This window comes from Mauremys reevesii, linkage group 10, assembly GCF_016161935.1.
Source record: "Mauremys reevesii isolate NIE-2019 linkage group 10, ASM1616193v1, whole genome shotgun sequence".
NCBI classification, from domain to species: Eukaryota; Metazoa; Chordata; order Testudines; family Geoemydidae; genus Mauremys; species Mauremys reevesii.
The window spans coordinates 3,675,254-3,703,152 of NC_052632.1; the positions used below are offsets into that span (position 1 = coordinate 3,675,254).

Consider the following 27,899-nt stretch of genomic DNA (forward strand, 5'->3'; position numbering starts at 1 on the left):
CATTTCCCCACATACAATCCGAGAGGAAGGTAAGTATGAGGCATGCGCCAGCCATTACAGAAGCAAACACCTAGACTACACCATAAATCACCTGCAGGAGGAGGATTCTAAACACCTCTCTCCAGGCTATGGAGAAAGGCAGCGATGGACAGAAAGAGATTATTAAAAATTTTCTTTGAAAAATCTGAAGTTGAAGTGTTCACAGTGAGCCTTGACCACCTTGGCAAGAGCTGGAGACCCGCAGAAGAAGACTTGGACTTTCCCTTTATTTTCCTCTGCCATCTTGTGGAACACCTGACACAAAACGAAGGCAGAGAGAAGAAAAGAACAAGGTGAGGTCTGTTTTAGCACCTCGTGTGAACACCATTAACGTGCCCTTGGTTCACTAGATCTCTTCCACCACAAAACTAAGCAGGTGGCACAAAGCACCACCTAGGGAGGTTCCTTTCATGGGTGGCCGTTAACAATTGCTAGAGAGGGTGGCTTGTTTCCTGGGCATGGATAAGATGATGATGTAACATCGTCTTAAACAGTAGACATGAAACTTGAAGCTGCCATCAAAGAAGTCCCATAGAGTTCCCACTTCAAGAGCCACCAGAAACCCTGACTCCTCAGGCATCGTTTTCAGCTCCGTGCTCAAGCAAAGCTCCCGTTGACTAACAGGAACCTGCCTGGTTGAGGAGGCAGAGATTGGGCCAGGAGTCCCAGACTGACCACACTGGCACCATTGTAAATACACACACCTCACTGACTACTCTGGAGTTACTCCAGCATTACCCTGCTCAGGGTGCTTGTGGTGGGTGCACGCAGAAGCAGTTTGTTAATTGGGCTTCAAGGATCGTTACCTTACTCCAGTCAGGGCGGCCTGGTTGGGTTCTGGTCCTGAGTCCTGTGATAGAGTCTTTCTTTTCCTTCTGAGCCAGCAGATCTAAAGCCATCTGCAGACCAATAGCCTTCATATCGTTCTTACTAAGAGCTGAAGTCATGTACATGTGCATCTCTAGAAAACGGCCTGTACATTAAAGGGAAAAGCAAAGTGACAGCTGAGCATCTGGAGTTCAGCTTGTTAATGCAGAATTACTGACCGAGGCAGGCTCAAAACACATTGCCACCAAAACCTCAGCTAGGAGAACACCTGTCCCTGGGGAAATAGGTGGAACAACATGTCACTTCAACCAGACAGACTCTCTTTTGGTCTCGACACCAGCCTGATGTTCTAAGCCCCCTCCTCCAGGTAGGAGAGTCTCCCACCAATTCACAGACCCCCAACTGTGTCTTCCTCGTGTTGCTCGTGGAGAGAAGGTGCTGCCTCTGGAAGTCAGACTGTATGTGGTCGGGACACGTTATCAGAAGAGCAGCAGCAGCTGTAGCACCAAGTAGCAAAGCAGGATTATTTAGTGCCAGTGCCCAAGGCAGCTGAGGCTTCCCACCCAACCATTCGCACAGAGTTCTCCTGCCAGGAGCAGGCCAGTCCAAGCAGGGCAAGGAGTGTGGTGGCAGCAGTCAGACCAAGGGTACCTGGGCCACATTTAAGTCTGGCCCAGGAGTGCCTCCCTGGTAAGGACCCGCCGAGAGCCTGTGGAACGTAGCCTCAGTGAGCTTTGATGGAGCCAGGATTGGGACACAATGGTTGCAGCTCATAAATCCCCTCCAGCTGCCTCTTTTCCTGTATTTGCAGATGGGCCTATCACAAGACAATCAGGACAATGCAACATTCTACTGTGTTACTAAAGACACTTGCACTCTGCTGCGGGGCATGTGTCACGGAGGCTGAGGTCAATAGTATTCATACATGCCCACGGGAATGGGTGAGGGAGGGATTCACTAGCGCCACCTGGCTTCCACTTACCTTCCGGTTCCTCATCAGCCTGGTCCATTTCCAGCTTGGTGAGCAGGCTGACAAACCACTCAAAGGACTTCTGGTCTCGGTTGATCCAGATGAAGTCAACCTGAAAGCACAGTTTTTGCTTGGGTGATAGTGAGCCGCACGGTTTCATACCAAACTACGAATCAGTCGACTTGTTGGTGCTTGTGCCTTTTAGAGCCCCAGCAGCCCCCTCTTTGCAGACTGGCAAAGCGACAAGGCCCCAGTCCCCAGCGGCGCTCAGTCACAATAGACAAGGGACGGACAGGCTTGAGACAGAGCCAGGTTCTAATTGTGTCTCTGCCTGGGCCTTTATACCATGTTCAGCACCATGGGATCTGGCGAAGGAGCAGAGTCCCACAGATTGGGCCAGTTCAGCCTGAGCAAATCAATGGAGCTTCACTTACTCTACTGGGGCTCTGCCAGCTTGCGCCAGGTGAGGTCAGACCCATTGCCTGGGGGAGTGGGGTATTCAAACCTGTGTTAAAATTGTAAACTGTCCCTTTTAATTTTCAGGGGTTTCCCTGCTACTGCTTGCAGGCAGGAGAGGTCTATAGGGAGGCATGCAATCTGGGAGCAGCAGTCAGTCTGCAAACAACCAGCCTAGAGCAAGGTGGGGTAAACTGTCCTCGCTGCCTTAGGGAGCAGCCTGCTTTGTCTCTCTCTGTTCTGGATTCTAAGAAATAAAGTTGCGTTACACTGTAACCTTCCAGAAAGAGTATTTTATGTTTCTATCTAATGCCTCTGTCTGTATGCTGTGAACATAGCTCTAGCGGAGTGGTGTTTGGGCATTTATTATTTAGTAAGGGTGTATCTGAGTGCAGGACAAGGGTCTGGAGACCTCTTGGCAGAGGTGCATTGAAGAACTCAAAGACCTATAAATGATTGGATGGTTTATACCTCTTACATTATTGTTACAGTTACGACATAGGTGCCAATGGTTTCATTATGAATCTGTTGCCATCCCTATTATAATCAACTGCAGCGCTTCCAAAGGTACATTAGCCCCTCTTGACTTAAATGGCGCATTATAAGTCTCAGCCTGAGGCCAGGTCTACCTACCACTAACTTTGGTATAAACTTACATCACTCAGAGGTGTGAATAAGCCACCCCCCGCCCCCAGCAACGTAAGTTGCACCGACCTAAGCGCTAATATGGACAGCACTATGACATAGCTACCATCTCTCGTGGAGGTGGATTTATTATACCGACAAGAGAGCTCTCTCCCATCGGCCTAGAGCATCCTTACCAGACCTGCTACAGCAGCGCAGCTATGTCAGTGCAGCTGCACCAATGCAGCGCTTCTAGTGTAGACAAGCCCTGAGATACAGTTTCTGCACCAAAACGTAGCTTTTATTGCATTTCAAAAGTTGGTGCGGTAGTTAGACGTTGGTAAGCCAGCAGATCCTCGGACAACACAACGTGGGGCCCTGATCCGGGAAGTTGCTCTGCCGAGGAGCCCACTGCACAGAGCAGCTCACAGGATTTCCATCAGATATTTTCTACCAGCAGTCAGGTCGTCGATGGGAAGCTTTGAGTTATCCCTATAAGTAGGAGCTCACCTTCCTAAGCTTCATTTCATCATCCTTGAGGCTCTCACACCATGAATAGCCACAGCGGGGATTGTTTTGTTTTCTCATGCGATACCTAGAAGAATGCAACACAACCCACATGTGGTAACAAGCACTGTCACGTCAACTCTTTGGCACCCTCCTCACTCCCTACCCCCCGCTCTCAGGAGTGAAAACTCTCCTTAGAAAGTCATTAGAGCTGGGCCACATTTTTCCAAAATTCTAAATTTCAACCATTTTTTTCTAGTGTTCACCTTTCTGACCAGCTCTAGAAAATCCTGATCCAGCTTCTTTGCAAACTTTCTGTTCGGGTGTCGATCTCCAGTGGAGTGTCTGTCCGTTTGGAAGGACGAATTTGGTTTTAGGAACATCTTTTCACCCACCCCTAAGGACAAAGTCCTTAATGTCAGGGGGAAAGGACGATCTTGTGGCGAGATCACTGGACTGGCTCAGCCACAACCTTCGTGTCTGACCTCAGGTGAGTCACCTGATCTATGCTGGGCCTCAGTTCCCATCTGTACAATGGAGATAATAGCAGTTGCCTACCTCAGCAGGGCCCTTGTGAGGTTAAAATCCATTCAATGATCGTGAACCCCTCAGCTAACAATAGCTAGCTCTTACATAGCATTGTTCGCCCACAGATCTCAAAGCGCTTTCCAAAGGACATCAGATCATTATCCTCATTTTACAGATGGGGAAACTGAGGCACCGAGGCAGAGGTGTCCAGTGGGAGAACCAGGAATAGTGTCCAGCTAATACGGCGATGAGGTCTAGATCAGCTAGGAAAGAACTGACCCTGAACTCACACGTAGCATGAATCTTGAAATCACTGTGTGGCTTTTATTTGGCAATGGAAGAAAAATTCCGCCTCCGTGGGTTAGTATTAATTCTACTTACAAAGCCTTAAAAAGGTACAATGCCAACCTGTACATGATGCTCTGCAAGATAGAGGCAAAGGGAGTAATGCCGATTCCAGCGCCTACCAGCACAGCATGTTCCGAGGCGAAGATCCTTCGCGTAGGTGTCCCATAGGGGCCGTCAATATAGCACTAAGAGAGAAGAAAGGCTGCAGTTTGGAGACACACAAGATACATTTGCTTCAGTTTCACAGAGACGCTTATTATTTTTTAATCTAAAATAACCCTGCATTGGCAGGGGAATGGAGAGCAGCCTAGGGTCTCACCCTGCATTTTTTGCACAGCCAAAACACCCCCTGAGCTCAATAGGGGATTCAGGATTGAAGATCAGCATCTTCATGGAGCTTCTCTGCCTTTAATGGAAGTAGATGACTCTACGACCCACAAGGCAAATGCTCAGCACCCATCATGGCCTCAGAAATGTGGTCATTTCTTTGAGGGCCTAGCTGAGAGCGGAGATTGATTTGAAAGTCTGGCGTTGATGTGGGTGCTAAGCCCTTCTGAAAATCCTGCCCACTGTGGTAGGCAAGTCGGGGAGCTCAGTTCTCAGCCTATGTCCATCACTGTAACTCCATGGGCTCCAGTGGAGCTTTGCTGTTTTACACCCGCTGGGGATCTGGCCTGGGATTTTTTTCTGAAAAAATGTTTCAATCATTTTAATTATTTCTCTTATTTCCAGCCCGGCGGTTTAGGCAGCGTCCAGTCTGGCCACACAACATGAGCTAACAGAGCTGTAACTGTGAGATTTAACAGCACTTCAGCTCAGCATCGCTGGCAGAAAAGATGGACACAAGAAGCTTTTGGGGGGGTTCTCCACCTGCCCAAAAATTCAGGGAGAAAACAATCAACTCAAACATTGCAAAGCAATTGTTAGGTTGGCTTTTCAGCCAGAAACAGCTGCGCTTTCTCTGTTTGGTGTAGACGCAGGGCCGGGAAAGTGCTCTGGCACCAGCCAGTCACACCCCACACCAGGGCCGTCCTTACCCATATGCAAACTATGCAGCTGTGAAGAGCACCAGAAAATTTGGGGCACCAAATTGCCCCAAATTTCCTGGTGCCCTATGCAGCTGCATGCTGCTCCAGCGGCCAGCCTGACTCAGCCAGCCAGCAAAGCTGCCCCTGCCCCTGCTCTGCCCCAGCCCGCCTCTTCCCCAAAGCCCCCGCCCCCGCTCTGCCCCAGCCCCACCCCCACTCCACCACTTCCCCTGAGGACTGCAGCAGGGGTCGGGGTCGGGAAGTGGAGCGTCCCGGCCCCAGCCTGCTCCGTGCCACCAGCTCATGCTGGGGGGCGATTTCCTCCCTACCCCCCCAAGCCTGCTCCTGCCCCCAACCAACCTTGGGCACAGCCTCCCACCCACAGGAGGGCTGCGTAGGGCACCGCAATGTCTAGGAATGGTGGGGCCCATAGTCAGGTGAACAAGGAGGGGAACCTGAGAGAGTAAGATTTACTTTAGCCCAGAGTGGCACTGCTTGCGCACGTAAGGACTACTTACAAGAGAAAGGATTGACAGGCCAGAGTCCTACTGCCCTGGCTGGCTGCTGGGTCTTGCCCATGTGCTCAGGGTCTAACTGATCACCATATTTGAGGTCGGGAAGGAATTTTCTCCCAGGTCAGATTGGCAGAGCCCTGCGGGGGGTTTAACCTTGGGTCATGGGTCACTTGTAGGTTTAAACTAGTGTAAATGGTGGATTCTCTGTAACTTGAAGTCTTTAAACCATGATCTGAGGACTTCAGTAACTCAGCCAGAGGTTAGGGGTCTACAGCAGGAGTAGGTGGGTGAGGATCTTTGGCCTGCAATGTGCAGGAGACCAGACTAGATGATCACGATGGTCCCTTCTGATCTTCAAGTCTATGAATCAATGATCCTGCAACTGGCTCTGGGGTCTGTTTGCCCAGAGCCAGCTGCAGGGGAGACGCCTTAACCAGCCACGCAAAGGAGACTCTTACCTTGATATTACAAACTCTGTGATTCTCACTCAGCTTGGCAGAAACCTATTACGTAAAGAAAACCATGTTACCAATAGTCAAGCAGATGACATTGTCCTCAGAATGTATTCCGTCTTCTTGAGTATTAAAGTCACCTGTACTCTGATGCACCCAGAGATCTCCCGGTAATACTTATCTCCTTCTTTCCAGTTTTTCCAGATTGGTGGAGACATTCATTTGGGCTATATCATTCCTGACCTACTCATTGCACCAGGAATAAGTCAAACACAGTATTATTTTAGCGCTGCAAGAGTCACTTTCAAGGTAGGTGGCCATATACCCATTCTCCAGAGAGGGGCAACATAAAATAAAGGTTTTCCATTTACAGTCCACGTTAATAAAAATTATCATTATCCAAAATGGGAAGGCCCATAAGTTTAGGGGGAAGATTTTCAAAGGCATTAAATCTCACCCAAGATGTCTGTGTAAATTATCCAGATTGTAATTGAATCAAAGGTTGATTCAGAAATGTAATTATTCAAATTCCCACAAATCATGCGTTCGTAGGGCATGGGAGGGAATAAGAGATGTACAAGAATTTTGATCAGATTGACAATGGTAGGAAGATCTCTGCTAACAGAGAGAAAAGATAATAGTTCAAGAGCAACAGGGAGAGAAACTCATTAAAAATGGTGCATATAAATTCTTTATCTGTAATGACTGCTCCTTCAGCTGTGGCAGAATCAATATCCTGAGAGCTTTTCATATCAGATGATAAAAGCCAGTAAACGTGACTCTCCAACTTCCTAACATTAGTATGATTTATATCTAATTTTGCTTTTTTCCCCCCCGTTAAAAAGAGAGCGTGTGACTCTTCGCTGATTTTAAAATGACTTCCTTTCTATTCCTTGTCTGTCTAAACTGGTCCACTAGTGACTACTGTATTACTACACATTTCAGCTTTGTAGAGGAATCTTGTCTAAAATTCACAATAAGAAATTCATTATTAAGCCACAGTCGCAAACACTGATAAAAAGCACAAATATCATCCAGCGTCTGCCTGTGTATTATCTCGACAAAGGACAAAAGGTGAATGTCAATGGGAATTGTATGTGTCTACCCATCAGAGATTATCAGGATTTGGGCTCACACTTATGTATGTGTTTTAACAGTAAACACATAAATAGTCGCACTGAAGTCAATGGGAATAGTCACATGCTTAAAATTAAACATGTGTAGGGTTGCAGGATTGGAGCCTTATCCATCACTCAGTACAACTTGGACTACATCACCCAGGATGCACCATGGTTTCCCCTCTTGCTGAGCCACCACATGCATGACAGTGCAGGGTAGCTGTCGTCTGGCTATGGAACCCAGCCCAGAGTGGAGAACGGGGATATGAGACACCCAAACTGTGACCCTCCAGGCGGCAATTCCACATCAACCGTTTTACTTTTTGTGGCTAAAAACCAAAGACACTGGATTTTTTGGATATCCAGTTTTTCAATGAAAAATAAAATTTTTCAACCAAAACAGATACTTTTAGCAAAAAAAAAATTAAGTTAAAAAAAAAAAAACTTTCGATAAAAAATATATATATATTTGATGGAAATATTTTGACCAGTCCTATTGATTCCTGAATGCAGGCCCCCAATGGCCAGCATTTACACGGTCCTCTCCTCTTGCTCATCTGCGCCTATCCTAGAAGGGCTCATTCATGCCATCCAGACCCAGCCCAGAGGGGGCTGATCCAGAGCCACCTGAACCCAGTAGCCCCGGAAGCATGTAATCAATGGTAAGTTGTCTAGCCAACAAATGAACGGCCTTTACTTCTCTGGCGTGCAGGCTCCCTTCTTCATCCCTTCTGGTGACGGTGAGGTCAGCAGGTTCACAGCCAGGGTACCTGGTGGCTTTGTAAGACGTCAGTTCAATTGTTTCATCCTTACTGGTGGCTACTGACGCCTCCGAATCAGAGGAGCGGAAGAGATGTTCCTAGAGCCAAATTCAAAGAAAACACTGTGAGCCATGGCACTGAGAGAGATGAAACTTTCTTCTCTTTATTGCAGGAGCTATTTGATCCATCCAGGGCTTCGCTGCTTAGGCCGCATGGCAGAAAACAACTCGAACGAGGGTTAAAAAATGTGTTGGGTCACGTGGCAGTGAGAAAGGAGGTAAGAATGCCCAACTATTTCATCAACTGTAACTAGACATGAAACTGTTGGGCATTCTTACCTCCTTTCTCACTGCCCATATTACAGGAGACAACGTCCAGGACACAGATCTTCCTGCTTTTCTTACATGCACAAATCTGATGCCACGTGGGCAGCAGAATGTCATGAGGATCGGACAGCAGTGAGATATAGAACCAGATCCCTAGCTCGTGTAAACTGGTGTAGCTCCATTCAAGTCAGTGGAGTTCTGCAGATTTGCACCAGCCTGCGGTCGATCTTATTTTTTCTAGAGGGAGTGTTTCCTAATGGCTAGAGCACTGGACTGGGATGCTGGAGACCTGGGCTCTGTGCCCAGCTCTGCCACTGGCCTGCTGGTTGATCTTGGGCAAGTCACTTCATCCCACTGGGCCTCTGTTTCCCCTTCTGTAAAATGGGGAGAATGGTACTGCCCTCCTTTGTAATGCACTGCGATATCTGCTGATGAAGAAGCACTGTATATGAGCAAGGGATTATTATTAGGCCTTTCAGATAATGGCCTGGTCTGTTTGTTTCAGGTTTCAGTACCACTCTGCTGCTTTCCAGTCACCACGACCATGTAATTCACTTTCCATCTTGATGGCTTTTATTTTAGATTAGGGAAAATCAGCAAACCCATAAAGAATAGATAGAAAATCCCCATGAGAGAGCAGTGTGGGGGACTCCAACCTCAGCCCGGAAATGCGTTACAGCCCTCTCCCCTCTGCTGCACACTTCTTATATGTACCCAGAAGCCCAGATCGGACCTACAGCACACATGCTGTTTGAGAAACAGGAAGTAGGAATAACTCTACAGGAAGACACACAATTCCAATCCGAAACGTAGAGGTGACTGTCCCAGGTGAAGCATCCGATACTGAACTCTGGGGCGTGTTTTAATGAGCTAGCAGAGCCCTCTGTATGTCTGATACTAGGACATCAGCCTGAGAAATCCAGACATTTCTGATTCCACAAGCAACGGGCTTTGGGGTTCCTTGTAGCAACAGAATATTCTTATTTTTTTGGGTGTCCTCAACAGGAAGAAACGAACAGCCTCCACACAGGGCAATGTGCCAGGATAAATACAGGCAGGGCCCCTCACCCATGCCAATGCCAATATCACCATCCCCAACTGGCACTGCCTAGAGGCAGCAGCAGCAAGCACTGTGGTACCCTACCACATTTCACAGAAAAGCAAACTAAAGGGCACTCCTATTTTAAACTACAAAAAGTGGTTCATAAAAATAATCCCCGTCCATGACAAACCTGGGTCCATTTGTGGTACCTCTGCTTTCTTAGATTTCTCATTAGCCGTTTAGGCTCCTGGCTGCTGAGTGGTTCAGGCCACCTGAAATATTCATAGAGTCTGTTGGTCCATTGTCCTCGTGATCTTATATGCAGCCAGATGGTATCTGTGAAATGAAGGCAGACGATGGTGAAATAAGAAAGAGCCTTGTATAAATATTCTGATGTGAGAATCATACAGCTGGACTGAAACTTTCTCCAGGCAAGAAGCAGAGTGATATATTTTTAAATCAACAGGCCAAGTTAATGTCTCGGTTACACCAGTGAAAATCTAAAGGAATTTCTATGAAGTCCAGTGCAGTTACCCTGGACTTCCTGGAGAACAGATTTTGGCCCAGCATTTAAATTAAGTCTGAATTCCAAGCTTTCAGAAACACCAGAGGGAGTAACAAGGCTGCTAAGGAAAGCTAACCAAATAAATGCTCTGGCCATTTCAATTAGGTCAGTCATCCAGTATATCAGCTGCAGTCGCAGGATCCGTACATCAGATGACACATGTTATCCCTAAGATAGTCAGCCCCTTTCTGAGAACGGAATACACATCAGTGTTTCTCTAATTGCAGGGAAATACGTGATTTGGAGGAGACAGTTTTTTTGCCCTTGATTTTGCTCAGAGAAGCCACATTTCCCATGATTCCACACAAGGGGGAAGGGCCGAGCTGCAGGGCAGGTGGAAATGTTCCCTTTTAGCAGGGAACAGGGGAAGCAGAGGTCGGAGGCAGCTGCTGTGAAGTTATGCCCGTCTGCTTCTCCTTCCAGAAGTGTGGAGCTCGCGTCTGCTGGGCGAAGATGATGAGGTGGAATACAAGTCCCAGCTCAGCACAGGGAAACCAGACACTAGGCTGGCAAAGAGCTTCCTTTCTCATGTGATTTAAAAAAAAACAAACCCAACACACCTGCTTCACGGCATGCCACAGCTAGAGCGCCTAATTACATGATTCTTGGATATTGAATCAGCTGCTTCAAATGTAGCCCATTTGCTGCAAAATCTCGCTGCACCATACCAAATGGTCTCTATCTGCTATTTTATCATTCTAGCCTTTTTGTAAGTAACCATTCCGATTAAACAGCAAAATGACGCAGTTCTGGTGTCCAGTATAACCACATACCTTGTTGTTCAGGAGCGCTGCTAATGGTGAAAGGATGCCACTCGTACTTCGCAATCGCTGGGATATTCAGGTAAACATAGTCTCCAGGCTTGTAGTGGAAAAACTGTGGCCTCTTAATCACAAGATGAGTCACCTTGATTGAAATGAAAAGCCGAGAGGGCGAGAATCTCTCTGCACACAGGAAAACGCTGCAGACTGTACGTTATTCTAAGCCTTTTCCACTGACATAGCTTCTCCAAAGCACAACAGCCTCCAATTTTGTGCCTGCAGTTCTGAGCATGCAAATACCTGTGGGCATATTTTACAGCATGCAGATATCTAGCTACCTCTCTGTTGGCACAGCCAGGCCCTCTCAACTGCAGAGGTGTGACCTATATCTGCTCCAAGCCTGCTTCCCTGGAGAGGCCTCTGGGAACGGGTTCCCAGGCACTGGCCTTTGTGTCAATCTTTGCTGAAAAGGTCCTATTAATGCAGACAGAGGATTGCACCATACAGATCGTTTCTTCATCAGACCAGTCAGGATGCAGCTCAAGAGAACGTCTTGACTGGCCAAATGCTAAAGCATGATTTTGTGCCATTTGTTGTGCTTTTCACATTGGCTTGTGAGCCGTGACCCAAAAGAAGGGTCCTTAGACTCTTTAAACAATTAAAATAGATTAATGAATGCTCTGGGCTATATAACATAAGGACCACCCTTGCACCAGCTGAAATAATAATAACCCCTCGCTCTTACCAGCAGATCTCAAATCACTTTACAAGAGGACCAGTATCCACATGTTACAGAGGAGAAACTGAGGCACAGAAACTGGCCCAATGTCTGGTGAATAGAGACAGGAATTGAACCCAAATCTCCTGAGTCCCATGCTGGTGCTTTACTACGCCGCCTCCCTATTTGAGCTTTGCCATTTCTAATTTCCATGAGTCTCTGGAATGCTGCCATAATACACAGTAGACAATCATCTGAGTTTGTCTTCTTAATGCCCCTTTTGTCTCACTTTTCCCCTGGGTCACATATAAATAGTTGTTATTACACAGTGCTTTTCACCAGAAGCACAAAGCACTTTACAAATGCCAAAAGCGCTCCCGTGAAGTGGGACGAGGATTTTTATCCCCATTTTAGGGAATAGGAAAGTGAGGCAACGAGGGGTGAAGCGACTTCCCCAAGGTCATGCAGCAAGTCAGCGGCAGAGCTAGGAATAGACCCCCAATAAGCTCGATTTCCAATTCTTTATTTCACATCTCACCCCAGCCCCAGCGGTATTTTTAAAACGCATTCTCGTAAGTGGGCGTCCTTGGATCACTTTGGGAACAAACCTTCGATGGCAGGAGGTTGATTTCCACAATGTACAGCCCCCCCATGCGTGACACAGCAATGCCAATTGTCTTCTCCACCACGAACAGAAATCCAGGAACCACAAACCATTTCCAAAAATTAGGCCCATGGAGGACTAACAACGCCCAGATGGAGATGTAGGACAGATGAGTCCAGTAGAAGACCTGCAGGTCACAATAACAACAGATCACTGGGGATACTGGCCTGTCATCGGTGATGAATAGTAAGAGAGACTAATGAGGGCAGTGGTGGCAAAAGATGCAGCCCAGTTGTGGCTGTAGTTCAGGTAAAGTGTCACTAGTTTTCCATCATTTCTTTTCATTGGTATTTCTAGGCACCAGGTACAGTAAGCTCCAGCTCGGCTTCCCAGCCCAGCCAACCACGGCCGTGGACAGGAATGAGAAACCAGTCGTTCTTAGCAGTAGGGGGCCAGATGTAGCTCTCAGTTACACTAGTGTCAATGTGGAACCTCCTGGGACTTCAGCGTTGCCATTCCTGGCCAACACAAGAGTAACGGAGGTCAGAACCTGCCCCGAGAGGCCCCTGGATTTATACAGGTGTAACTGAGAGGAGTAACTGAGGCCCTGTTGCAAGTCTCAACATTCCTCCATTTCACCTGAAGAGGCAAATAAGCCTAGGGACCATGTTATCACACAGGCCCCCATGGAAGAGAGGGCACACTACCTCGGTGGTCCTGGGGGCCGTGCTTCCAGACGGAGGGTCTGAGCGGGGCTCTGTGAAGATCTGGTGGTTGTGCACAGGAAGTTGGTGCCAGACACAGAGTAAAGCAAAGCCCTTGTAAGCCCCTAAAGCACTGAACGCCCATCTGCGTTGGGCGGCTTTGCAGACAAGGAGCCAATTCCTGCACTAACTGCCCCCGTGCAGTGGGATGAGAGTTCTTAACTTGGCCTTGCGAGGGATGTAATTACCTGAGTTTGTCTGAATTGCTGGGTTTTATTTCTTAACCCATTAAAGTGCTTTGTTCCCCACCCACCCCCTGCCCTTGTGAGCAGGTTTTTCCTGCTGTCTTTCTACATAGGAGTTTGGCTGCATGGGATTCAGTTAAATGACCCTCTAAGATCAGCTACCAGTTTACTCAGTGCCACATGGAGAGGGACTAACACGTTCTCATCGTGCTGCAACTGGAATCGCTGTGGAAAGAAATGCATGAAAATGACCCTGCAGAAAAGGGATGCAGAATGGGAGACACTGGAGCATGTATGACTGCGCTGTAACGAAGGGGGAACAAGCAAAACCAAACCCCACTTGCAGGATGTAGCTGGGGAGTACCTCAAAATGGCCGCTCTTCCGGACAAAGGTGCTGGAGCACACTAGCATCATGCAGATGAGGAGCTGCAGTGCAATCCCAGTGATGGAGGCGCTCCCGTGAATCCAGCCAATCCCTGGCCGAGTGGTGAACAGATATTCCCAAAGCGCGGGGCGATCCCGGGTCTGAGTCAGCCTGACTAAACACAGAGAAACATGGGGCTGCGGAGCAGCAGCGGCCACGGGGATTAGCGCTTTCCACAAGAAGTACGGGATCAACAAGGGGATACTGGGCGTCCCAATGTGGCCATGAACTCCTCAGAGCTGCGGTCCCTGATCTGTTCATTTGTTTGTAAAATGCCACGCACACCTCGGATGCAGGGTAACTCAGAGGTACATAATGATGACAACAACAAGGGGCCCCTGTACCAAGGTCTCCCATAGAGTAATATTAACCCATCTTTGACCAAAAAAGCTTCGAGGGCAATGGAATACAAAGCAATCCTTCCCCTCACTGGGTTGTGGGCCTGGGAGCCCATGGCACTAAACCTGTTTTCTTTGTCTTGGAGCCAGCGTTCCAGTTGCAATCAGGTCTCCTTTCTTTGTATTTATTAATCAAAAATATTATTTATGCAAAAAAAACCCAAACTACACCCCACCCTCCCACAAAGTGCCTCAGGGGTGCCCTTATAAATCAGAGGAAGTTGAAGTTGGGATTTCTGACTGATTTGTCCTAAAGCAGGATCATATTCCACAACTCACTCCAAACATGGGTTGTCAGCAGGGACTGAACCCAAAACCTTGAGTTACAGAGAAACTCCATTAGCTGGTAACAGTAGAAAGCTCTTAACCTCATATCGGGGGGAAGCCACTAGAGGGGGACAGCGCACAATGAACCAGTGGATTACGTACAGCTTCAATCCCTTCCTGTCTCACATACACTTCTACCTTAGTTGAAACCTTACACAATTAGCAGCAATGGGAAGAGTGAAAGTAAAATGCTGAGCTGATCTTACAAGCGACATCTGCCTTAAATCCATTGCTCCCCAAACTTTTGAAAGCTGAACCCTCCCTTTAGGAATATAGAATCAATTTTGTCCCTTCAGTCTCACCATATCTAATTAAAGGCCTGCTCTTGTTAAATGTATACATCTCCTATGCCCCCCATGCCCTCCCCCAGATAGTCCTTAGAACCCCCCTCTACTTTAGGACCTGTTGGAGCAAGCTTTACAATTCTTCCTTTCTTTTCTTACACCCTTTGAGGTGCAGCTAAATAGTTAAAGAGGCTGACATTTAAAGAAGCTTTATTATTGATATCCAAAATGACTGGGGCAAATCACACCTCAGAGCTATTGTTTTAGGCTCTCTGCAGACTCAGGCAGATGTCGCTACATCAGTTACACTCAGGGCAGTTCCCTGTATCAGAGCTATTGTCTCAGGATCTCTTTAATTCAGGTAGAACAAGGCTACATTGGTTATCCGAGGTCATGTTTTGAACGGTTTCTTTGCAACCATAACACGTAGGGACCAACTTTTTCGTTAAATAAAAGTTCAGACCTTGGAGAACAATGAAGAGGTTTGTCTGCACCCTGCTGGCTGGTCCTTCACATGCCTGTTCCCCCTTCCCAGAGGGTGAACCCCATTCTTTAGGAAATGCTGCTTTATCAAGTCTGTATTTAATGTAGATTTCAATCCTTGTTTTTTTAGTAGCTGATGTTCTTTATAGTTAGAGGGGTTGGCATTTTCCATTTTAATAACTGATGGGTTTTCCTCTTTAGATCACTCAAGATTTGCAGGGTACGTTAGAAGAATAGTTGCATGAGCAAAGCATAATGCAAATAAAAGAATCATGGCAATTATTGCATGAGGGTATGGGCAAGCAGAGGATTTACTACTCACCAAAGTTCCCCACATGTGCTCCGGTGTGAACTGCTGTGAGAGCCCCCACCACATACCCCACGAGCTGGTGGAAGATGACGTTTTGGTCTAGTGGGAAAACTTTCGCAACCCAGGTAGCTCGCAACCACGTCAGGCAACGGCGCAGCATGAGCACCTTTGAAAACCAGACGACAGTGATAGTCACGCCTCGCTGTTACCGCCCTTTCCATCAGGACACAGAGCCACTGAGTTTAAGGCCAGAAGGGACCATCAGGTCATCTGGTCTGACCTCCGTGTACCATAGCCCCTAACTCCACCCAACACACTTACTTCAAAGCCCTTTGCTAAGGTGAGTGAGTAACATCATCCTGACAGGACAGAAGGGCAAACCAAGGCCCAGAGATGTAAAAAGACTGGCCCAGCGTCACAGTCAGGACTTGAACACAACTCTCCTGAGTCCCAGCCCAGTGCTCTTCTCATGGGGCCATCCTACCCCCCTTTACCTTTGAGTAAAAGCTAAAGAAGACTGGAGGGATGTCTGTGTGCTGGCTGCTCTGGGGCAAGGCCAGTCCTGGTTTTACTTGCTCTCGCAGAGCTCATATCCTTCTTCCTGTTTGCTATTCTTTAACTTTTTATTTTTAACTTCAATGGTCTGAATCTCGGAAATATTCCCCAGCGAGTGACACAACCACACGTTCCATTTCCTTATTTAATTAATAACTTGGATAATGGAGTAGAGATTAGGCTTATACAATTTGTGGGTGACACCAAGTTGGGAGGGGTTTCAAGCTCTTTGGAGGGCAGGATTAGAATTCAAAACAACCTTGACAAATTGGAGAATTGGTCTGAAATCAACACGATGAAATTCAATAAAGACAAAGGCAAAGTACTTGTCTTAATGATTGCCAACATTTGCCCTTTTGAACATAAGCAAAGCAAAACTGCTGCATGCCCCCATAGAAAAAGCAAGCATTACAGCAAGAATCCTCTCTCCCTTAGAAATCCTGTCTCCAGGTGGGGTGGAAGGGAATAACTGGCCAGATGATAGTACTGCTGGAAAGAGTCTGGGGGTTGGCGTGGATCACAGATTGAATGAGAGTCAACAATGTGATGCAGTTGCAAAAAAGACTAATATCATTCTGGGATGTATTTACAAGAGTGTCATATGTAAGACACGGGAGGTAATTGTCCCTTCTCTACTCAGCCCTTGTGAGGCCTCAGCCGGAGTTCTGCATCCACCTCGGGGCACCACATACAAGGAAGGATGTGGACAAATTGGAGAGAGTCCAGAGGAAAGCAACCAAAATGATCAACAGTTTAGAAAACTTGAACTGTGAGGAAAGGTTAACAAAACTGGGCATGTTTAGGCTTGAGAAAAGAAGTCTGAAGGGAGATCTGAGAACAGTCTGCAAATACGTTAAGGGCTGTTATAAAGAGCACAGTGATCAATTGTTCTCCATGGCCACTGAAGGTAGGACAAGAAGTAATGGGCTTAATCTGCAGCAAGGAAGATTTAGGTTAGATATTAGGAAAAACTTTCTAACCATAAAGGTAGTTAAGCTCTGGACCAGGGTCCCAAGGGAGGTTGTGGAATCCCCGTCACTGGAGGTTTCTAAGAACAAGTTGGACAAACCCCTGTCAGGGATGATCTGCTTGGTCCTGCCTCAGCGCAGAGGGCTGGACCCAATGACCTCTCCAGGTCCCTTCCAGCCCCACATTTCTCCGATTCCAAGCTTCACTCTTCTAGAGCGCCTGCCACGCAAGCACTACCCTCAGCCCCTTGTGACCCCTGATTCACGAACCCTCCCACAGCACCGGGAGGGAGGTGTGACTGTCCCCATCTGCCAGGAGAGGCGCAGGACTCACCCCAAGGAACGTGCAGTTGAAGTTCAGACATTGCCCGCAGCCTTTCGCCACCATGACCCAGCCCCCGAGAGGCGCGTGCCGCAGAGCAGCCCAGGTGAAGAGCAGGGTATTCAGGCACAGGTAGCCGCCCATGGAGAGCAGCTTGCTCCTGTTGTTGTGCCAGTAGGCTGGGGTTAAGTAGCGCGGCGTGTGGCTCTTCTGTTCGACTGCCGGGGGCTTTAGCCAGTTCGCGGCACTGTTGGAAAGGGAGGGAACACGAAGGGAAGAGGTTTGTTACGAAGCAACCAGCTCCAACGCTCTGCAGCTGTGAGAAGAGCACTGGGAAAGGTGGGGGAGGTGGTGGCCCTGCACCCACTCTCCAAGGGGAACTCGCAGGGGTGCCAGTGGTAACAGCTGTAGGATGCTCTCCTTTGGGTTTCGACTGCAGACAGCATTCCTGCCGGTGCAGGCCCCTGAATCAGCACATACCTCTGCCTGTGACAAGCTCCTTTCCCAACCAGCCTCCCTGCCCCCAGACTCGACACCTCCATATAATCCATATAAAACTACGTCCCTGGCCATACCATCAAACAGCCTCCAGCTCCAGCTTACAACCAGCTGGATATTAACCCATCCGGATGGGTCATCGAGCAGGGGGCAGCTGTCAAATACATGGGCAGTGTCCCAGACGGGGCTGGAGGAGGCTTGTAAGATGTGGACGCTTGTATATCAGCAGCGGCTGCCATGTTTGGGGCTCTTCAGCAGCCTTTGTGGGGAAGTCGTGACATCACGTTTGCTACAAAGCTGCAGATCTATGGAAGCCCAGTTACATCAACTCTGCTGTATGGACGCGAAACATGGGCGCAGAGGAGGGCTGAAGGTCACCGGATTGACGTGTTCAATTCTCGTTGTCTCCTGCTCCATGTCAAATGGCAGGACAAGCTCAGCAACAGGGATATTCAAAGACAAACCCAGCAACCGCCTCCATCAGCGGTTTCAGCGGCTTGGCTGGTATGGACATATTATTAGAATGGAAGACAAACGAATTCCAGATGTGTATGTACCAAGGAATGCTGCTACACGGCCAGTGACCATGAGGGCACCAAAAGCTTCAGTGGTGCAAAAAGATTGCCAGTGCTGGAGAGAAACCAAATATACAATCAGACCACCTTAAACATCTTGCCAGAGATCGATCCGGGTGGCATGAATTTGCAAGAAGGCCATGTCCCTTTGGGATTTGCCAAGATGATGATGATGATGACTCCATGCCCTCACATGTTGGTGCTGGTCTTCCTCCGGGCTGCAGGGAACAGACTGCAGCCACTTTGCACCACCTTGAGGATATCATACCTCTGGGACCCTCTGGATGGACTGAGAGCAATAAAAGCAGTATAAACTCTGGGTGCATTTGGCCTGAGCTCTTGGTTTACCGACTGGAATGTCCCCTGGGCTGCTCTGCTCATGCAGTGCACCACTGGCTCCTAGATGAATCAGGATTGGTGGAGGAGGATTTGGATAAAGTTACTGGAACATAAACCCTCCTTCCCATGGGCTGTCATGGTCACAAAAGTGGGAAGTGGGAGCCTACAATAAATGGACAGCTGGAGGCACCCTGAAGTCCCAACTTCTTGAAGCACAGAAAGTGGAAAGGCAGTTGTAAGCCACTAACAGGAGGAAACCAAATAGGTGGAGATGATGTGCCTACATCATTCCACAATGCCGGAGAAGGGCCAACGTCCCTCACTTAATGCTGATTAGGTGGAAGCAGGAGATTCGCCTTATGGAAATAAGAGTGAGAGGTATCCCATGGGGCTCCTCACATTCTGAAGGCATCTCCACTGAAGAATCCATTGATAGAGGGGCACTATCCTGAAAGATACTGCTACCCTCGGCTCTCGGTGGGCCTTTAATTGTACAGATTAGGAGGAGAGTCCGTTGTGATGTCTAGAACACTACACTATTTTGCTCCCTTTCACATTCTGATGGTTCACATGGCAAGACTCTCTCCTGGCCTCTTCGTCTCCAGGCAGAGCATTTCAAAGCACACGACAAGCAGCATTTCTGAGGTGTTATTGCACTCTTCATTTCATCAGGGGATGCTCACAGCACCTCGCAGGAGATGCGCAGGATCTTAGGCCCTTCATTTTTAAACATCATTGCCCTGTTCTGATTGTTAGTCCAGCACTGAAACAGCACAGAAAGTGCTGTCCAGTTTCTCACACTGGGCATCTGTAAGCGAGTGTCACAAAAACATGCCAGCTCCCAGCTAGATGGCAGCTGCCAGCAGTAGACTCAAGCAGACCAAGTCTGTGTAGCTGGAGTACAGCATGGACAGCGTCTTGCCCTGCGAATGTTCAAGCAGCCCTGCTGTGGACAGAAGGGATTCAGCTTCCTTTAAGTGCTCTGTTTCTCAAAAATCACCCCCAGGCCTTGGACGGGATCCCAGGCCTCATGCTCTCCCGACGGGGAAGGGTTTGGTAGATTCATGGAAGAGGGACTCTTAATCGCAAAGGGAAAAAATAAAAAGCACCCATCCGCAGCTAGGCCGCTGTGAGCATAAATAATGACATTGAAGGAGCCTGTGAAATCAGGGAAGAGCAAGGTGCTAACAAGGAAAACGCAGTTCTAATATACAGCGCTGGTTAGGAACCCAGAGGGGCCTGTCAAAGCTATTATACTAGGGATAAAATACCTTATGGTTAAGTTCTCCATGACCTCTGGAAAGCGTTCGAGTTCCTCCCTGAGTTCCTCAAAAGTGATGGAGCCACTGTTGTCTTTGTCGGCTGACTCAAAAAGAGCCAGTGTGAGGTCGTCCAGTTTCTCCTCTGGCAAGGATATTGCGCTCTCCTTCAGACATGATTTCAGGACTGTGCGCAGTTCATCCGGGTCAATGGAACCACTGCCTACGGTGAGCAAGAATTTACATCCGACACAGATTAAAGTAATAACATGTTTGCTCCTGTGTTACTGAGACAACAGAAGGATATACAACAGCTAGTGAACCAGTTTATGAAAACCCTGGGTGTTTTTAGTTTTATCTTCCCCTTGGATACAGAAACAGGCTTCCTTCCTTGAACTCAGGATTTTCATTAGGAAATTGTGCCCCGAGGGTAAGGTTGGCTAATTGTTGATAGATTAGGAAAAAAATTGGTTTAATTTAGATTAAGTAGTGAGTGATCTACGTGAAACAACTATTTTGAGAGTGTGAATTCCAGTCTTGATGTTGGTGAATTCCAGTGTTCACCATTATGAAATCTATATAGACATGTTTAACTGGCTGCAAAATGTAAAGACAAATTAGCTTGGAAAGTGATTTGGTTCTTAGTTTTGTGGCCAATCCTTTAAGATCAATTAGGTCAGAGCAGAAAATACTGACAGGGCAGAACTGGGATGTTTATTTTGCTGATGTTTTCACTTTTCCTAGCCTGTAGATAAACCAACATTTCACATGTACCAGAATTTCAATATTAGACCAAACAAAAAAGCATGACCCTCAAAACTAAACCTCTTCGCAAATTTCAAGTTGCGGCAAGTATGTTTTGGAGTCAGATCCCTAGCTTCAAACCTGCCCCTGTGGTTTTGATCAAACCATTCACTATGAATAATATTTGCAAACAAATACTTTTTGTTAACAAAATACTTTTTATTGTCTTTGACTGTACTTGTTCTTCACTGAGTATGTTTAAATACTGTGTAGAAATAATTAAAATAGACATTGGTGCAATCAGTCAGTTAATGAATCTCTTTCTGTGTGTACCGAAATCAGAGGTGTGACGGCAGCGTGTGTAGACATCCCCAAGCTAGCTTTCACATAGCTTGCGCCAATAACAACAATATTGGTGCTCTGGCAGCATGGGCTAGCCACCTGAATACACATCCAGAGTCCTGCATGGACTTGTACAGCCTGTGCAACCGCGGCTTCACTGCTATTGATGGGAATGGCTACGCATGCCACAGTCGCACCTCTGATTGCGGCGTAGGCAGACCCTCTCTCTCTGGCCCAATTAATATTTAATTATTTATACTGAGTGGAGCAGCTCCAACAAGACAGATTGGGAGGGAGTCACCCCATAGTCCAGTGGTGAGAGTACTTAGCTGGGAGGTGGCAGATCTGGGTTCAAATCCCTGCTCTACCTCTAGCAGAGTGAGGATTCGAATCTGGGTCTCCCACATCCTGGTGAGTGCTGCAGCCACTGGGCAATGGGGTAAAAGGGGGGTGGGGGGACCCACCTGCCCCAGCTGTATTCTGTGTGGGCTCCGATCCATTAGAAGTGCTCTAAGGTGGTCTCTGAGCACACCAACCCAATCAGGCCCTACAAGTGAGATAGATGAAGGAAGGCCTAGTTCGGGGCTGAGGTGCGAGTGAGGTGCTGAGCTGCTTGGCGGTGTCAGGACTGAGGTGGCTGCGTGTGTGCCCCATGACAGAGACGGAGGTACCGAGGGACCTTTACAAATGGAAACAGAGGGACTTAGGCAGCAGCTCTGATGATCTAACGTTTGGACTTAGGTGCCTAACGCAGCAGTGAGGTGTGTAAGTCCCCCTTGTGAATCTTGCCCTAACGGCTTGGCTCCTCTCTAGGGTAAGAACATACCGACATAGGACGTACAATTGGAGCTAGTTTAATTGCTGCCTTTTGAGGGTATTTTTGAGATCTTCATCACAGATGGGGGAAGATTGAAGTGTCACGGATTGCAAAGTTAAGCTTGATAGATGGTTTAGTAGTATCCATTCCCGATACTTCTCAGCCAGATTGATTTAATTCAGGAAGAGAAGTCTATGTTGTGCTGGAAGAGAACAAGGCTGGCACTACAGAATATTAGACAATGGCTTCAGCTGAGAGGTCTGATTCGTATAAATACATGCTAATGGCATGTTCCCCCACCCATCTTTAAGAAGGCGGACGCACTCTCATGCTCAGGAAGACAGCAGCATTGATATCCAAATGACAAGTGGGGGTAAGTAAATTCTTCAGAATCTTACCATCCACATCGTAAACTTGGAAGAGGAATCTTAGCTTGTCTGTTTCGTCTCCATGTATGAGAAGGTTCAAGGCTTTGAGTAACTCATCTAAACTAATGGTTCCACTCCCGTCAGAATCAAACAATGCAAAGAACCTCTCAGCGAAGAAGGACTACAGAAAGGAGAACAAATATTTCAACAACATTTGAGGGGTACTCCTTGTAGACCCAAGCCAGAACTCTTCCATTAACATCAATGGAAATTTTGGCTTAGTAAGGGCTGAATATCATGGTGATTAGCAACCTTACAAAAAACTAGTCAGACAAAAAGACTAAGACTTAAAGATTTAGCCCTTGTCTTTCACTTGTGATTTCCATCACCGCTAACAATATACGAGTGCTGTGACAATCAAAGCTCTTTGTAACCCTTCGGCATTAGCCCCTCCATTCTATTTTGAAGCTTCACTTTTCTAATTAAGACAGGATAACAACAGACCAGAGACCCATTTTAATCTGCCAGTGCTGTTCTGCACTAACTACTGACAAATGGGTGAAGTCTAATAATACTCTACAGTCTGAGCTCACATCTGGCTACTGAACAGAAACACGGCAGATCATCAGCCAAACTCCCCCCAAGCCCCAAAGAACTTGCCTCTTTCACTTTCAGAGCGGTTTTGAATTCTTCCAAGTCAATTTCTTTATCTTCCCCAGCGATGCTTTCAAACTGCTTCGTTACCCACTCCAGCCATTGGGTGTCATCGTCTATATTCATTGTGCTAGGAAATCCAAAAAGGCACCGTTAAACACTGTCATTTTGACTTCATGTTAATTGCTCAGATTTAGAAATGCCTTATTAGGCACATTAGAGAGACAAGGTGGCTGAGGTCGTATCTTGTATTGGACCAGCTTCTGCTGGTGAGTGAGACGAGCTTTCAAGCTTACACAGAGCCCTTCCTCAGCTCTGGGAAATGTACTCAGCGGGTCACAGCTAAATACAAGGTGGAACAGATTCTTTAGTGTAAGTATTTAACACTTATTAAAAGAGCCCATTCAAGGTGAAATGGTCTGTTAACAACTCTCCAGTCATAGGACAAAGAAGTGGGGTTAGTAGGTTACAGATTGTTGTAATAAGCCATAAATCCAGGGTCTCTGTTCAGTCCATGATTTTTAGTGTCTAGCAACATTATAAATTCAAGTTCCCAGGCGCATCTTTTGAAGGTATTGTGCAGCTTTCCTTTGAGGACGAGGCCCGAGAGGTCAGATATGGAGTGACTGTTTTCTGAAAGGTGTTTTCCCCTGGGTGTTTTTCTCTTGTATCATTTATCTGTGAGAGGATGATTGTCTGGTTTCACCCACATGGTTGTTATTAGGGCATTTAGTGCATTGGATCAGACACATAGCAGTAAGGGAACTGTTTTGGTTTGATAATGCTTTGGGAATTATCATTGGTGTTTCCCCCAGGCCTCTGTTAAAACAGCAGGTACCGCTGTCCAGCCAGTGCCAGTCTCCCCTGTGTCCAGACCCAGTTTCTTCTCCTTCCAAGTCCCAGTCTCTCCCCACCATCCCATGGTCTTTGTCCACTACTCCCTCTGCTATGCCCTGCATTCCATTTGCCTCTTTTATCTTCTGCATTTGAGTCAAGCTGTGTTCTCCTCCACACTGCTTGAGTGCCAGCACAGGGAACCTGGGGAGTACAGTAGAGACCATCGCCCTGCTCTCAGTTCCTGTGCCCAGAACCAGAGCAGTCAGGAGCAGCAATTGCAGGCAAAACCCTGCTCAGCCCCTGCAGCCATGGGCTGGAGCAAGCTCAGTATAGATGGAATCTTCGAAGAATTTAGCTGCCAAACTCTAACATGTCTCTACTGTGCATGTGCAAACTGAAACTTGTCAAAAGCTAGTAACTTAGCCAGATTTGGCACTTTTTCAAGGGAACAGCAAAAATGCACATCTCCAGAACAGGCCAAATTTCAGGCCCCTATCACAAAACCCAGGGATGCTAAAGGTGGTCAATAAAACTACTATAGGAATTTTTTTAACCTGGGCAAAATATTTTTCCCTAATCTTGTTCTCAGAAATGGCAGAACCATTTTTGCTGAAACTTTAAAAAAAAAAATCAGACCGAGGCAGAGACCTGGCATGCAAAATTTCAGCCCAAATGGTTAACATTTGGTAAAGTTACAAGTAACTGAAAACAGGGTTTTATAATGGGAAGGTATCAAGCAACCTTAACTACCAGGCTGCATTACCAGCTTTACTTATCATAAGAACATAAGAATGACCATAGTAGGTTAGACCAATGGTCCATAAAAACTGGAAAGAGAGAGCAGTCAACAAGTCATTTCAATATTGTAAATCAGCCCATGTGTCATGTTTTATTAAACTAAAACCCTTCCAGATCCCATTCTTACACCTGCAGGAGTCAGCCAAATAGGGAGCATCGTCAGAATTTTACATTCCTCCTGAGAAGATCTTCCAATAATATATCAGGTATTTTTATATCCAGTTTATATGCGTGTGAGAGACACACACACAAACTAGGTATAAAATATTTGACACAGCTACATAGTTTTTATATACTATATTATAAAACTGTCTATAAAGTCTTTTAATTTATGATTTCACACGTTTCCTGACTCAGGTCCACTTATTCTATCATATGTTAAATTGTAGCCTAGTTATTCTGTTGCCTCATTGTACTTAAAATGTAGCTGACCACAGCTGTTTATGTTATTCTTTTAATTTCCTTTATTTTACATTGCTGGCTCTATTAAACTGTCTAACCTTGAAAACTGCACCCTGCCAAACTCAGTAAAGAGCTCGTCCTCACACTGTGTTTCAGTCCTTATTTACTAGCCATCAGGAACACATGGGGAAGTGTCTTTTTCATGCTGCAACCTTTATTCAGTTTTTGAACAAATCCTACTTGTGAGGCAGTAAACTGTGACTAAATTGGGGGGAAGTTGCCATGGGAATGTCAGAACCAGAAGCCAGATAGTAAACCACTTGCACTTTACTATGAACTGATGTAATAGGCACTTCAGGTCCATGTGTGATAAGCCAGTTAGTTTAGAAAGTAAAGTGCAGCTCACGCAGCAAGGGGTATAGTTTCACTTCATCACTGGCGTGGAGGCAGCAAATCTCATTTGGAAGGCTCCCTCTGTTTACTTAGCTATTTAAAAACTCAGTAAGTTGGCAAACTGACACACTACGGTTTGTGCAATAAAGGAAGACTCCAGGCCAAATGCAAACATAGCAACAGACAAGGTCAGCTCCCACACTGCTGTCCTGGGCAACACAGTATGGGGAGGAGGTGAGCAGCCCTCAGTGGTGAAAGAACAGGTTAAGGACTATTTAGAGAAGCTGGACATGCACAAGTTCATGGGTCCAGACCTAATGCATCCGAGGGTGCTGAGGGAGTTGGCTGATGTGATTGCAGAGCCATTGGCCATTATCTTTGAAAACTTGTGGCAATCAGGGGAGGTCCCGGATGATTGGAAAAAAGCAAATATAGTGCCCATATTTAAAAAAGGGAAGAAGGAGAACCTGGGGAACTACAGACCGGTCAGCCTCACCTCAGTCCCTGGAAAAAGTCATGGAGCGGGTCCTCAAGGAATCCATTTTGAAGCACTTGGAGGAGAGGAAGGTGATCAGGAACAGTCAACATGGACTCACCAAAGGCAAGTCATACCTGACCAGCCTGATTGCCTTCTATGATGAGATAACTGGCTCTGTGGATATGGGGAAAGCACTGGACGTGATCTATCTTGATTTTAGCAAAGCTTTTGATACTATCTCCCACAGTATTCTTGCCAGCAAGTTAAAATAGTATGGATCGGATGAATGGACCGTAAGGTGGCTAGAAAGCTGGCTAGATTGTCGGGCTCAACAGGTAGTGATCAATGGCTCGATGTCTAGTTGGCAGCCGGTATCAAGCGGAGTGCCCCAGGGGTCGTTTCTGGGGCTGGTTTTGTTCAACATCTTTATTAATGATCCGGATGATGGGATGGATTGCATCCTCAGCAAATTCGCAGATGACACTAAGCTGGGGGTAGAGGTAGATACGCTGGAGGGTAGGGATAGGGTTCCAAGTGACCTAGACAAATTGGAGGATTGGGACAAAAGAAATCTGATGAGGTTCAACAAGGACAAGTGCAGAGTCCTGCACTTGGGAAGGAAGAATCCCATGCACCACTACAGGCTGGGGACCAACTGGCTAAGCAGCAGTTCTGAAAAAAAAAAGACCTGGGGATTACAGTGGATGAGAAGCTGGATATGAGTCAACAGTGTGCCCTTGTTGCCAAGGCTAACGGCATATTGGGCTGCATTAATAGGAACATTGCCAGCAGATCGAGGGAAGTGATTATTCCCTCTCTTCAGCACTGGTGAGGCCACATCTGGAGTATTGCATCCAGTTTTGGGCCCCCGACTACAGGAAGGATGTGGACAAATTGAAGAGTCCAGCAGAGGGCAATGAAAATTATCAGGAGGCTGTGGCACATGACTTACGAGGAGAGGCGGAGGGAACTGGGCTTGTTTAGTCTTCAGAAGAAAAGAGTGAGGGGTGATTTGATAGCAGCCTTCAACTACCCGAAGTGGGGTTCCAAAGAGGATGGAGTTAGGATGTTCTCAGTGGTGGCAGATGACAGAACAAGGAGCAATGGTCTCAAGTTGCAGTGGGGGAGGTCTAGGTTGGATATTAGGAAAAACTATTTCACTAGGAAGGTGGTGAAGCACTGGAATGGCTTACCTAGGGAGGTGGTGGAATCTCCATCTTTAGAGGTTTTTAAAGTCCGGCTTGACAAAGCTCTGGCTGGGATGATTTAGTTGGTGTTAATCCTGCTTTGAACAGGGGGTTGGACTAGATGATCTCCTGAGGACTCTTCCAATCCTAATCTTCTATGATTCTATGAACACTGAAACAACTTTTTTTAGACCTTAGCAGTTCCATGGGTCCAGAGTCCCAGAAACCTTGTAGTACACCAAGTTTGCTGTGCACAGTTAGTTTTTTTATGAGGTTCTGGGCACAATTTATCTCATTATTTAAATATCATGGTAGTACTCATCTTACAAGTGTTACAGAAAGGTACAGGGAGACTCTGAGGGAAAGGATCCATGAAACCTTAGCTTGCCCTTCAGTGCTAATCAACTACAGCACAAGAAGGTCTCAGAACTCTTCAATCAGAGATCTCAGAGCACTTTGCAAACTTTTATTAGCATACAACTATCTGGCCACAAGCTGACTCAGATTGGTTTTACACCAGTTAATTCCATTAAGTGCAATTGAGTTACTTCTAATTCACACTCCTGTGAGATCAGAATTAGGTCCTAACTGTCTAAAATAAATTTTGATTTGCCAGTTGGGTTATTTGTAGATGATATACCTGAACTGTCAGCATTTTCCCCAGAGTGAAGGCAGCACTTTTCTGAAATTCTTCAGCTTACTTTTAACAGTTTATAAAGAAAGCTGAGACCATGCAAGTATATTCAAAGCTCTCTGTGCTGGAAGTATACTTTGCACTTGGAGCCTCTATGCTCTCTTTATTCTATAAAATGTTCAAAATGCTGAACTTCCCTAAAACAACCAAAAGCATGACTGAATGTTTCAGACTACAACGCTCCTGCCACAGAGAACGCACATTACCTGAAACATCTGAGGTGTCTGTGTCCAGAGTCTCTTCCTTTTCCCAGTGTCACGGTCTTGAGTTCCATTCTTCCTAACTCAATATCACAAATGAGTG

The 27,899-nt window shown here is 46.8% G+C and overlaps 1 protein-coding gene across 1 annotated transcript; it reads right to left on the reverse strand.

The window, feature by feature from the left end:
• NOX5 (NADPH oxidase 5) lies at positions 1-27,841 on the reverse strand. The gene is made up of 17 exons (XM_039492211.1): positions 27,803-27,841; positions 22,814-22,937; positions 22,184-22,334; positions 19,895-20,105; positions 17,224-17,458; positions 15,379-15,532; positions 13,504-13,679; positions 12,195-12,377; positions 10,881-11,013; positions 9,733-9,878; positions 8,111-8,272; positions 6,302-6,346; positions 4,361-4,485; positions 3,428-3,512; positions 1,850-1,949; positions 846-1,012; positions 1-294 (listed from the first exon to the last, which is right to left on the reverse strand). The coding sequence occupies exons 2-17, from the start codon at positions 22,931-22,933 to the stop codon at positions 163-165; spliced, it is 2,325 nt and encodes a 774-aa protein (XP_039348145.1). The 5' UTR covers positions 22,934-22,937; positions 27,803-27,841; the 3' UTR covers positions 1-162.
• Positions 27,842-27,899: the final 58 nt, after the last annotated feature.

Bases quoted from the DNA above. Each gene is read 5' to 3' on its own strand.
- NOX5 (XM_039492211.1), bottom strand. From the start codon at position 22,933: ATGAATATAGACGATGACACCCAATGGCTGGAGTGGGTAACGAAGCAG. The intron at 3,513-4,360 runs GTTGGCATTGTA...GCATTCTTCTAG, and splicing joins TTGCAGAGCATCATGTACAG to GTATCGCATGAGAAAACAAA. The intron at 1,013-1,849 runs GTAAGTGGAAGC...TTTAATGTACAG, and splicing joins GGCTGATGAGGAACCGGAAG to GCCGTTTTCTAGAGATGCAC.